This window comes from Metopolophium dirhodum, chromosome 5 (genome assembly GCF_019925205.1).
Source record: "Metopolophium dirhodum isolate CAU chromosome 5, ASM1992520v1, whole genome shotgun sequence".
Lineage (NCBI taxonomy): Eukaryota > Metazoa > Arthropoda > Insecta > Hemiptera > Aphididae > Metopolophium > Metopolophium dirhodum.
The window spans coordinates 27,643,838-27,656,782 of NC_083564.1; the positions used below are offsets into that span (position 1 = coordinate 27,643,838).

At 27.7% G+C, this 12,945-nt stretch overlaps 2 protein-coding genes across 2 annotated transcripts; one reads left to right on the plus strand and one right to left on the minus strand.

The window, feature by feature from the left end:
• Positions 1 to 2,523: 2,523 nt before the first annotated feature.
• On the minus strand, positions 2,524 to 3,275 carry LOC132944901 (uncharacterized). Its single transcript, XM_061014446.1, has one exon. The coding sequence runs from the start codon at positions 3,134 to 3,136 to the stop codon at positions 2,663 to 2,665; it is 474 nt and encodes a 157-aa protein (XP_060870429.1). The 5' UTR covers positions 3,137 to 3,275; the 3' UTR covers positions 2,524 to 2,662.
• Positions 3,276 to 3,674: 399 nt separating this feature from the next.
• On the plus strand, positions 3,675 to 11,496 carry LOC132944900 (suppressor of fused homolog). Its single transcript, XM_061014445.1, has 10 exons — positions 3,675 to 4,283; positions 4,360 to 4,555; positions 7,149 to 7,241; positions 7,950 to 8,131; positions 9,672 to 9,900; positions 10,053 to 10,213; positions 10,286 to 10,367; positions 10,437 to 10,571; positions 10,661 to 10,868; positions 10,949 to 11,496. The coding sequence occupies exons 2-10, from the start codon at positions 4,377 to 4,379 to the stop codon at positions 11,018 to 11,020; spliced, it is 1,341 nt and encodes a 446-aa protein (XP_060870428.1). The 5' UTR covers positions 3,675 to 4,283; positions 4,360 to 4,376; the 3' UTR covers positions 11,021 to 11,496.
• Positions 11,497 to 12,945: the final 1,449 nt, after the last annotated feature.

Here is a 12,945-nt window from a genome sequence, read left to right on the forward strand (position 1 = left end):
AAAAAAAAAAATAGTTACTATATTATAATATTATAGTAGCTACTGATTATAAAATGTAATATGTCACACAAATAAATAAACTCATAAATAATAATTATTAACTATTAAACAATAAACACCATGTCTTATTAAGTATAGGACAATTAGGCCAATAATAAGGGAATCTCTAGTCTTCACTATTCATGATCATGACAAATATTAACAGACGAAATAAATTTGTTGTGACTCAATTCAGCAGTTAAGCGTATTATTATGAATGTATTTTGTCAATTTGTCATGAATCATGACAATTGACACTATAGTTTATAATAACACAACATTTAATTAAACTATAATTTGTATTACGGGTTTACGACCACGACTTAAGATTACTGAACTGAATATATACAACATCCAGATCAGTGCTGATCATCGACTAAGATATACCTTATTATATCTGAGGTACTCACGAATTAGAAATTATAGAATTACAATTAAAATATAGAATTTGTGGTGGGGCTGAATGGCCTGATCCACATACTGCCTATGTCTACTATGACTACCTATGTCCTTAGTATAAACAGAATTACAGTACTAGTAACAGTACGGTAGTGGTTAGAGGGCACAAAGCATTTCTAGGTACCTACAGTACCTACAGGCTACAATATCAAATAAAAATTGTACATATTATATATACCTAAAAACACAAATTACCATATTTTTTTCATTTATACCACCTTACAATAGAGAATACGTATCAAAAAATATATGCAGTGCAGAGAGTAAAAAGTAATAAGTAATAACCAATTGTTCTATGGTAATAATAGCTTAAAATAAATAGGTAGTTGTAACTTGTAACCTATTATGTAAGTACCTTGTACCATTGTACATTAGTCAATGTTTGTACCTATAAATTTATAAATAAGAACAGATCAAAAAATAAAGTACATATAAGTAGCCATTTGATACAAATGTCTATAATATAAGTTATAACTAGGGGCTGGAATTATATTATTTTGCATATTTTTTTTTAGTCTATGCAGTTAAACGGGGGATTGAAATCTTTACAAATAATGAAACAGTTGAGGTAATGGCAAAAGTTTTTTTTGCATATTTGGGAATATTTTATATAATAAAGAATATAAGAGAATGTATCGATTAATTTTTGTAGATGTTCGATATTTTTTGTTGCAGTGGCGTAAATAATATAAATTAGCACATATAAAAACATTTTAACTGACCGTTGTACAAATATGACACCAAAGCACATGGAACAAAATAAAGTTTTTCTTAGTTAAAAATTTAAAATAATTGAATATTAAACATTATTATTAATAATAATTTAATCAAACTTTTCTTAACATGTAGTATTTTTTATTATGTACCTATTTATATCAGGTTTTTGTATTAATTGCTTAATTATTTTGCATATAAATGCATATTTTTAGTTCAAGAGAATATTTTAATAAAAAAGCATATTTTATTATGAATTTTATTAATTATGGAAGAATATTTTCAGTTTTTTAAGAGAATATTAGCATCTTATTTTGATTATTTTATAAGAATATAATTCTGGCCCCTAGTTATAACAATGAATGATCTAAAAAAGATGAATATTTTATTTATAATTCCACATTTAGTCTTTAAAACTATTAGTGAGATTAATTAAAGCCATATTTTGATTTTTATAGTTAAGTAAAGAGAAACAAAGTAGTTATTAGATACCTATAAAGACCAACCAGTATTAACTATTCCATCAGGGGCATATTAAAGAGGGGCACGAGCGGCCCTCATTCACCATAATTATACTATATTACGTACACTATTTCAAAGGCAAATGAGAGGTATAACTTATAACTTATAAATATGTATAATTTGAAATTTTTGTTTGTGCATAATTATCTGTGTAAATTATTAGAACTAGAAAGGAACGAACAATTTTGTTATTTTTCCTTGAAAAAAAGAACTAATTCATTTTCTCATTCTTATTTTATAAAAAGGAATTCGTTTCTTTTGAAACTCATTCCTTCCAAACACTGTATGGTAGGTACCTATTTATTTGAATATAAAAATTAAAAACAGCACTTTTATTATTTTATAGAATTAATTAGGTGCTTAGGTACCTTTACACAAATATTTGTATAAGTAAAATAAGTACATCAATCCTTAAATCATAACAACAAAGTTCAATGATAGATTGGACTTAGCGTTTATTTTTGGAGTCATCATGATTTATAACATAATTGGTTGGTTCTGATATTATTATGGTGCAATAAGCAGATATCCAGTTTGAAAATGATTAAAATAATTTTTGATGAGATAAATTTTAAATACACACATTTAAAATGTATTTTATTGTTTAGGTATTAAGGAAGTGCGATCACTGGATGGTTTCTTCCCTCACCCTTTATTATGTATTCATGTATTAATTGCATTGCGTGTACTACATATTTTTATTATGCCCTTGGCCGTTGAGAATAGATTGTAAAATAAAAATATAAAAAAAAAATTCTTTAGGCATTGCAAAATAGTAGGTATACATAATACCTACGATTTAAAGATATATTTTTTATTTTGATAAAAAAAATTTTTTATAGATACAATAGTCAATATTTACACACAATATTTTTTTTTTATATTTTACAAATTAATTTTGAAAATCACTTATTTATTGTTAAAATACCTATGAAATGAGCAATTGAGTAAGTATAAAAGGGATACCAAAAGTTAATGTAAGAATATAGATGAAGTTATAACTTTTCGAAGCTGATGGTGCATTGTTACAGAGGTCGCCATGACAAAAACACATAAAAACTTTTTTATACTCCCACATGGTGTCATCGCAACGTTCTTCTCCATCTGAAGGTCCTCTCTGCAAACACGTCCTTTGTGTTGCCGTATCGAATTCTTGTTCTTTGGCATCAGAATTTCGTGTCTCAATTATTTTCCCACACCATCCCGAGGCACACGGCACAGCTTCCACTCCTATACCGGATTCTAAGCTGACCTGTGTGAGGTTGGTGTACTTAAATCGATCCTTACAGCTTCCTAAATCTCCACGGGAACGGCAGCTGAAACATCGTTTCACAACACTGTCGGAAAAGTTGATCAGTATTGACACTAAGAGTATTATTACGACAATCGACTTATTGCTCATAGTGCAGTGTGTTAATGACTGACGATCAAATATTGAACGATTGTACTACAATTTGTATGCCATACACACACTTTCACTTTAGCTCTCGAAGCAACAGGTAAAATAATGTGTAAGAATGTAAAATAGGTACAGACTACAGGATAAGGACGTGTACATGTTTTTCTTATTGTTGTTTATGGTGAATAAATACGTAAGTACTTTGTAAGTATTCAAAGCTAGGAGAAAAAACCTTTTTAGAACACATTTTATTCTAGTCTAAAAAACATTCATAATTATACGTATAAATTATATATGTTTTAAAAATAGGAAGATTTTATTATAGAAAAACCTATCTTATTAGTGTTTGAATATTTTAGATTCGGTAGGTATTGGTAGCATTGAAAAACAAGAATAACGACACCATGGTGTGGGCCGTGGGGACTGAGGAGAATGGAATACCTTGTAACCCTTGTATAGTTGTATTTCAAAATACAGAGTGACTGAATGAATAGGTGGCAGCAGGCCAATTCATCTTAAAACATTAAATCCCGTGCGGATTTCGTTTGGTTTTTAGACTTTAAATGTAAAAATTAAAGTCTATACATGGTTGTGTTCAGATTTATTTGACATAATCTTATTTTTATTTAATTGTACGAAATTAAATTCTATCAAAAAAAAAATTATATTTGACACACTCTGTATAATCATATCTCTCGAAAAATGTCTGATACCTACTATAAATTAAGTAAATACCACTGTACCAGTCGGCGGCATTCGGCAGTAGTATTCTTGTGTATGCTCGGCAGTCGCCAATCAGAAAGAGTGTAACCACTAACCATCGACGTCGTTAACGTATTTAGTTAGTACTCACTACTTTTTGTGCATTGCCGAGTGCTGGCTGGTGGCTGCTGCTGCTGCTGCTGTAATTGTGCTATACCAGTAACGACAGTGGTGTGTAACACAGGTACATTGATTGTATTAAGTCGATGTGCAAAATCGGCTACAATAATCCGTGTCCCCCAGGCCTCCGAGTATCTTATAATTTTATTTGCATCGTTACCAGCCCAGTTTGCAATTAAGTTCTCACTATGTCATAATTTTTATTTATTTTCCTATCAATTTTAATTTGTTGTTGTCGTTTAAACTCTGAATCTACAGAATGTTATAGGTAAGAAATATTCACTCTTATTCAAAGAATATTAGATTTCATTATACTGTTTAACACGCTTTTGAACTTTTTTTAGTATTTTGAACTAAGAAAATGAATGAATCTGACCACCAGAATGGAGTGCATTGTATGCGTACTCCGAGATCAATTACCGAAGTGCCTTATATACCACAAACTCCACCAGCTGGACTTGCTTCACTTTACATGTTGTGTAAAAGGATATACCCAGACCAGTGTAATCCTTTACAAGCCACTACTGTAATTAAGTTCTGGTGAGAAATTATATTATGGTGTGTTGGTAATTTGATATCGGTAGTCATAATTGTCAATATATTGCTGAAAAAATGTCTCTTCCTATATATTCATATTATAATAAATAATAATTGTTTTGTTTCTATTTACCTTATAACAGTATTAGAAATCTAAATAACATATAAATGAGTATTTTACAAAAATAAACCATTAGTAGGTAATTCAATTATCATTAGAGTATATCTGGATATCGCGTAACATCTGTTATTGTTATTTATCATATCAAACTATAACAAAACAGTTCTGCATTTGAGCATTTATCATTTTAAAGCCAACATTTTTAATTAGGTTTTACATTTGATTCTTAAATAATTTTAAGCTATTGAAATGTACTTACATTAATATACAACTAGTTTCTATAATGATTTAAATAATAGCTACATATTATTATTATATCATACAGAACTGCTGCAAGTCGTCTGATACTCGTAGCAATAAAGAATAAAGTCAGAGTTGTAATTAATTTTATTATTGTTTATTTAAAATAAATAACTATTAAATAGTATAACAATCACATACATACATACATACATACATACATACATACATACATACATACATATGAATATTATGGTTTTTATTTTCTTCTTCTGAGCTGTTTGACTACAAAATGAGAAACGCAAATTGATATTTATATAGTGAAATATTTATTAAAAAAAACTACACTGACATATTTTTTAGTAAGTTTGATTAGTTTAATCATTGATTATAAATACTAGTATAGTATAGTAATTATACAATGGTTTAATGTTATTGTTAGTTAAAATATTTTTTTTCTGTAGATTATTTTATATAAGATTAAAGCTTAAAATGTTTCTAAAAATACAATGTGTGAAAAACTAATTGATGTAGGGTAGAGTTGGACTAGGGTGAAAAGACCATTTTTAATTATCATTTCCTGTCTGTATCTATTTTTGGTTGACACATGTTCGTTTGAATATTTTATTGTTACTTATTAAGGATAATGAATACCTTTCTTTAAATAGAAGCTAAAATTAAGAAATGCATTACTTTCTTCTTATATGTTTATATTTAATAATTAAAATTATAAATAATCAGTAAGTTTATTTTAGATAATGTCATAAAAATTGTTCATAATAATGTGAACTATGAATTATGAAGCATTATAAAGATATGCAATGTATGGTTTATTACTATGTTAAATAGGTGCTAGCTAAGGTTTTTTTCTAAAAATTAATTTTAATCTTATTTTTATAAAAATGAAAATATGATTAAATATTATTATATTTTACTTTCTTGATTTTTAATCAAGTAAGTATGGTAATTGAAATGAAAAAAGTCTAAATTTTGAAAACTTCAAGAATTTGTGTTAAATAGGAAAATAATAAATATGTAACTCAGTAATGATAAGTAGGTAATTTAGCTAGCTATAATCTAAAATATTAATGAGAGGGATTTGATATCACACTCAAGCGGTATAACCACTTGAATTCATAAAAACGTCGGTGTGAACAGTAACAAAATATCTATTTTTTATCTTTTCTCCTAAAGTATGATAGCTAGAAAAATGGTTGATAATTCATTAAAAAGGAATTATCAAGTAAATACTAAATGTGGAACTAACATTTTTTAAAAAAAATCATTTAATTTTCACAGATAAAAAAAAGTTATTTTTGCTAGATTTTCATTTAGCGAGGTAGATTTCCGAAACTGGAAACGGATTTTGTTGTTTAGGGTCTTGTTAGATTCACATTGGCTAGGAGAAGTGTAGTGAAGATTTTCAGAACTTTATCTCCAATCGTTAGTTCACTAAAAAGCTGTAAAGCTGAAAAACATAAAAAAAAAGCCCAATAAAATTTGTTTTAATTTTTTTTATGTTTTGTCATGAATTAACTATTTAAGATAAAGTTCTGAAAGTCTTCACTGCACTTCTCCTAACCAATGTGAATCTAACAAGACCCCAAACAACGAAATCCGCTCTCTGGTTTTGGAGATCTATCTCACTAAATGAAAATGAAAATTATTTTTTGTGTGGCTGTTCCACCAACAAATTTCTGGATTCAAATTGTTATACCACTTGGCTGTGATATAAGTTAATAAATTTCTAAAAACTAAAAATCAAGAAAGTTTACATGTCGATCCCTTACTTGGCAAGCGTTTTTTTTTTTGTAGGGTAGGTCACTGTGCTGACTTGTTTTTTCTGTGTCTACCTTATGGAAAAATGTGTTTATAGTCAGCCAGGGCTGCACATAGTTGTATAATGCATTAATTTGTCAGCCACATTTGGGATGTTAGCAGTTACTCATTCAATAATAATTAATATTAAACTATTGAGCGTATACTATGAATATAACTGTATAATACAGTGACGGATCCAGTGCTTAATTCTTTTTTTTTTGGGGGGGGGGGGAGGGGCTATGTATAAAAATTGGCAAATTCCTCCTTTGCCTTCCCCTAGACTTGCCACTGGTATAATAATGTTGTATTTATCAACTATTATCTTTATATTAGAAATTGTAATGATTTATTACTTCTTGATTCTTGAATAATAATTGAAACATTTAATATAATATATATGTTACATCATTTTAGGCTTGGTGGTCCAGATCCATTAGATTATATTAGTATGTATAATAATCCTGGTGATCGAATGATTGGTATTCCACCACATTGGCATTATATTAGGTAATTATATTATTTATTTGTTGTATACTATACCAGGTGATTCTTTTATCATGAACCCACTCATTATTTAGTTATTAAGTATATCTAATTTTTTTAATACTTTTTAACCTCATAATTTTTGAAGTTTTAACTTTTTTAATGATAACACACAGTTTTAATTTCATATTCTAAAGCAAAATATTTTTATATACATTTCAATATATAATAATTGAATTTAGGACAAGTAATTTATGAGTTAAAAGTATTTAAAGTTTAGATGAGAGGAGTACTAGACCAACATTTTGTGGGGCAACCGCATACCTCTCCACTCCGCTCATTTAAACTTTAAATACTTATAACTCATAAGCTACTTGTTCTAAATTCAATTTTTGTATATCTAAATATTTAGAAAAATATTCTGCTTTTGAAGATATTATTAAAACTATATGTTGCTATTTAAAAAATTAAAAACTTAAAATAACTATAAGGATACATTTTTTTTTTTTTAACGTAGGTAACAACTTGACACCATGGGAAAAAATATTTTTAAAAACATTAATACTGTTTGAAATAATGAGTGTCTCATGTTAAATGAATCACTCGGTATATTAGACATAAGTGGAAAATGTATTTTATTTTATTATGATTTATAAATAATAAAGATTACTTAAACATTTAATGTATATTACGTTTTATTAATTAATCAAATTGTTTGATGGAATTGTATAGTTTTGGTTTATCCGATTTGCATGGTGATAATCGTGTTCATAATACTACAAACGGATCAGATGGGCCAAGTGGATTTGGCTTTGAATTGACATTTCGTCTTCTTAAAGATTCTTCAGAAACATCTCCTCCTACTTGGCCTGCTCGTTTAATGCAGTCACTTGCTAAATACGTTTTTAAAACAGGTATAGTTTAATATAGTTACTTAAGTTATTATTACACAGTATTATAATACTTTTTCATTACTAAGTTAAAATACCATAAATCTTTCTAGTTGTGGCACTGACTATAGTCAATAATATTGTTGTTTTTTTTGAGTAACAGCTCCATGTACTGACAACCGGTTGATGGATGAGAATGTAGCTTGGAGTTGTAATAAGTTCAAATCAGAAATATTTTAAGTGTTTTTATTGTTGGAAAATATTCTAAGTCTAGATTATTAATTATAAGTACTTGTACAATATGCTATCTACCACACTTTTGTTGATTTAGAATGATATCTACAAAAATATAGGTATCTATTCATTAAACCATATTGAATTATACTTTATCATTTTGTAATCAAGATTAGGCTTTTTAGAACAAAAATAAAATTAGTGTGTCGGTCTGTATTTACGAGTTTTGTGGATTATACTTATATGGTTTAAATGCGGTTATTTGTATCATATTATTAATATGAGGTTATGAGTTATTTGCATCGACATATCATTGAAAATTGAGAGATGTGTGTACATTTGTTAAAAACACTTGAATTATTATCTAATTAACAAATGTGTACCTATTATAATTAAAAACTATTTTTGCGGTGGTAAACTAAAAAAGTTCTTATAAATAGTAGAAAACGAGGTTCAGAAGGAAATATTTTGAAAACCATATAGAATTTACAATGCACTAAAAAAGGTGGCAAACGTTTCACTTAATACACAAAAAAATACTTTTACGTAGTATGTCTTCTTTTGTAGATAAGTAGCATATTAAACCAACATAGATGTTATGGTAGATAATATTTATGGTAATAAGCATATTTTACAAGTACCTATTTGTTTTATTTGAAAATTTTTCTAATTCCAAATAATTAGTTTAAAACTCAACTGGCATGAAGGTGCATGCTTTTGCTCTGGTAAATCACGTCTAATTGTTGGCCGTTTCAGGGTCCTCTATTCTACTATTAGTGATTTTTCTGGTGGTCAAATGACACAAGTCATCTGTTCCCACAGTACAATACAGTATGTGTAAATGATCTTTCTTTCAGTTCATCTACTTGGGCACTGTATCGCCCACTTGACTGATTTTGTGAAAATTTCAAATAATTCTTAGAGATATCTGTAAAGTTTAGAAAGTTTGAACAATAAGTACGTTCAATTTACACTAAGTGCTATATCCAATTCTCCAAAGTCAATCTTGGTCTAATTAGGTCATAAAGTGAGGTACGCCTATGCTGATTAACTCGTGAACTGAGGTACACTAAAACTAAGATACACCCATAGTGTTATATGTTATATTTTTTTCACGGGCAACAGATGTTAGGTTATATAGCTAAAAATGGATGTTGGTTTATCCAAAGTCAATAGACCAAAAACTGGTGGACCATTTTCAATAAAAGTTTAAGTTTAATAAAAGTCAATCAATAGATTCCTTGAGACTTAGGATGGTACAAATTATCAGAGCACGTGCCATATTTAATGTTAATAACAACTTTATAAGTAACAATGAATGCAATTATAGGAAATACATTATATGCTGGTGATCATGTGTCTTGGCATTGTGGATTGGATGGTAGTGAGAGCCGTTTACAACATATGTTGATGGGCGAAGATCCTCAACTACAGGTCACTGTCACACCACATGGATCAGTTAGATTCGTTCAAATTGTTGGTGCATGTTTAGAAGAATTACAAACTGTTCAAAGATGGAATGGGCCAGGAGTATTGCAAATATTGAAAAGACATTCAGTGTAAGTATATACTTTTTATAATATAAACAATGTATTCCTTGTAATACAAGTTTAATTTAATTTTAAAAATTTTATTATATTATATTTTGTATCAGTGATGCTTAAGAATTTATAATAGTGCCATTTAATATTATTTTATGTAATTATTATAGTACTGGAGGTTCATGGCTAATAACGAACATGCGTAGAGGTGAAAGTATGTTTGATGTGGATCCTTCCGTTCATGAAGAAATTACTGAAGGTATCAAAACTGAAGGTTCAAATTTATGTGGTATAAGTGCTCATTGTTCATGGGAAGAATTAAATAACAGATGTATGTATTCTATATATAAATTTAATATTTACATTTAATTATTAATATGAATAATATATTTCTAAATTTAAGGTGACAAAGCATTAGTTTATAAGTCAGTTGAACATTCCATGAACAATTTACGTATTATTAATAATTCAAGAGCACCAAACGAGTAATTTTTTTATATTGTTCAATAAAAACTTTTAAAATGTATCATCTAATTGACTTGTTTATTTACTAGGGATTTAAAAGAAACTGATGGTAATTCAAATTATAAAAGTTGTGAATTATCAGAATTGAATCAAGCACAATTTATAGAAAATGTCCATATAACTTTTAATTTAGAAGCCGGACTTTTGCTACCTTTTGTATTAAAGTATAATATTTATTTTGTTTATTTAATTAAATAATACTTAATTTAATTTAAAATTTGTTAAAAATATTAATTACAAATTTAACTTTCAGAGGTCGTATTAGGCATGGTCGTCATTTTACTTTTAAAGCATTAACTGGTGATGCAACTATTACTTTTGTTGCTTCATCTGTATCTGGATCTCTTGTCAGCGAAGAAAAACCATTTGTAGCTCAAGGATCTTGGTTACAAGTGTTAGTGTCAAATAGTTTCCTTGATTCAATGGAATCTAGTTTAAAGTTCCTCAATGAGCCAGTTATGGTAAATACATTTATAATACTCATAATATGTAATTTAATAAAAAAAAATGATGGTTGATATTTATTTTTATACTTTTACAGGAGCCTTTGCCAAAAACTGTCAACTGGCCTGACAGAAATTTAACTATAACAATTAATCCAGATAAATTGTAAAATTCAAAATTATTTTCTTCATGACTCTTGGTTCATTGACCCTTTTGTTTTCTTTTTCTAAATACCTTATAACAAGGGTTTTCAACCAGCGTCGCGGCTCCACAGGGTTTCACCGATCATTATCAAGTGAGACGTGTTCGCAGTAGAAAATAAAAATTTGTTTATTGTATTATGATTATTGTTTGTATGGGAGCTATTAAAATTGTTTTCAAAATCAGAAGAGTTGTGGATCCAAAAAGGTTGAAAACCCCTGCCTTATAATATTAGTTCCTCTATTACACCTATATCTTTGTTTAATTTTTATTTAATGTGTATTATTATTGTTTTTTTTTTTTTACAATTATTAATTTACTTTGTGAACCTTTCATGCAGTATTAAAAAACATAAAACTAGTGCTTCGTAAACATATCATATTGTTTTTAATTGTAGTATTTATAAATAAAATGTCTTACTTAAAGGATTATAAACGACATAAACTTGATGTATTATATTTCCATTTGCAATCACCTACTAAAATGTTGTATAGTGGTTGATTTGCAAAACAATGATTCTTTATATTTACTTTTAGCTTTATTAATAATAATTAGGTTTAAGAAACTGCTACATAACACATTTCTTTTGAAATTTAACTTTACTTTGAGTAGATTGAAACCCAGGTTGCGTCAGGGCAGCCCTTTGAGGTGGGGGTGTAAAACCACCATACTTAAGATTTTAGATTGTGAGCGGAGCGATGAATGTATTGATTTTACAATAATGTGGTTTTTTATTTTAGATTCTGAGTGGAACGATGAATGTATTGATTTTTTTTTGATTTTTTTATTTATTTTTTTGTGTCTATCATCACCTTTTAGGACAGTAAAAGTGCTTCGATTTTCTTCAACAGTATCTTGTTCGATAGGAATGTGAATCTAGTTGGTGCATTCGAAGGTCAAAATTTAAAATTCCCAATAGTTTTCAAAAGCGCCGAGAATAACAATAGAAAAATTAAGGAAAAACGGAAATTTTACGCAAAATTGGTTTTTGACAAAATCGATCTTGGTTTTTGGTGCAACTCTAAAACAAATGACCGTATATACATGAAATCTTGACTGAATGTTTATGTTAGCAGTTTCTATACATCATAATATTTTCCAAATATTTTGATTTATTTTGAGCTGTTTACGGACTTTTTCAGTTTCCATTTTTTTTAGTTTTTTTTTCTGTGGATGTCTATAAAACTTTATTTGTTGGGTAAAGAAGCTTGAACAATTAATACAAGGCTCCTACTATATTGTTACAATAGTTGCAAAATATTAAAAATCCTTAGTCACAGTTTTTATTTATAACCATTTAAAGTTCGAAATTTGACAAAATTGAAAATGTGCAAATTATTTTGTGTTAGAAATTCAAAAAAATTTTTCTTTTTAAATCTAAGATTTGAAAATTTAATACAAGATTTCTCATGAGTTTGTCTAATTTTATAAAAATCTACTGTAAATTCAAATTAAATTTTTGTGATCGTTTGAAGATCAAATTTTTACAACATATTAGATATTTACTCGATTTCTAATATAGCGATTGCCTTATTTTGTTGTTATTCAAAAACGAATAACTGTATAGATACATGAACATTTTATTGAATGTTTATATTCTCATTTTCTTACACCATAAAATTTTGAAAACAGTTTGACTCATTTGAGCCGTTTATGGGCATTTTCAATTTTTTAGTTTTTTTCTCTATAAATATTAATAAAATTTTATTTGTTGGGCCAAAAAGCGTGAAAATTTAATACAAGGCCCTGATATATTGTTACTATACTACTATAGCAGTTGAAAAATATTAAAAATACATAGGCACAATTTTTTTTTATATGCATTTAAATTTCAAATTTTGACAAAATGTATCAAATTTAAAATTTAATAATGTATACAATGTACAACTTTTA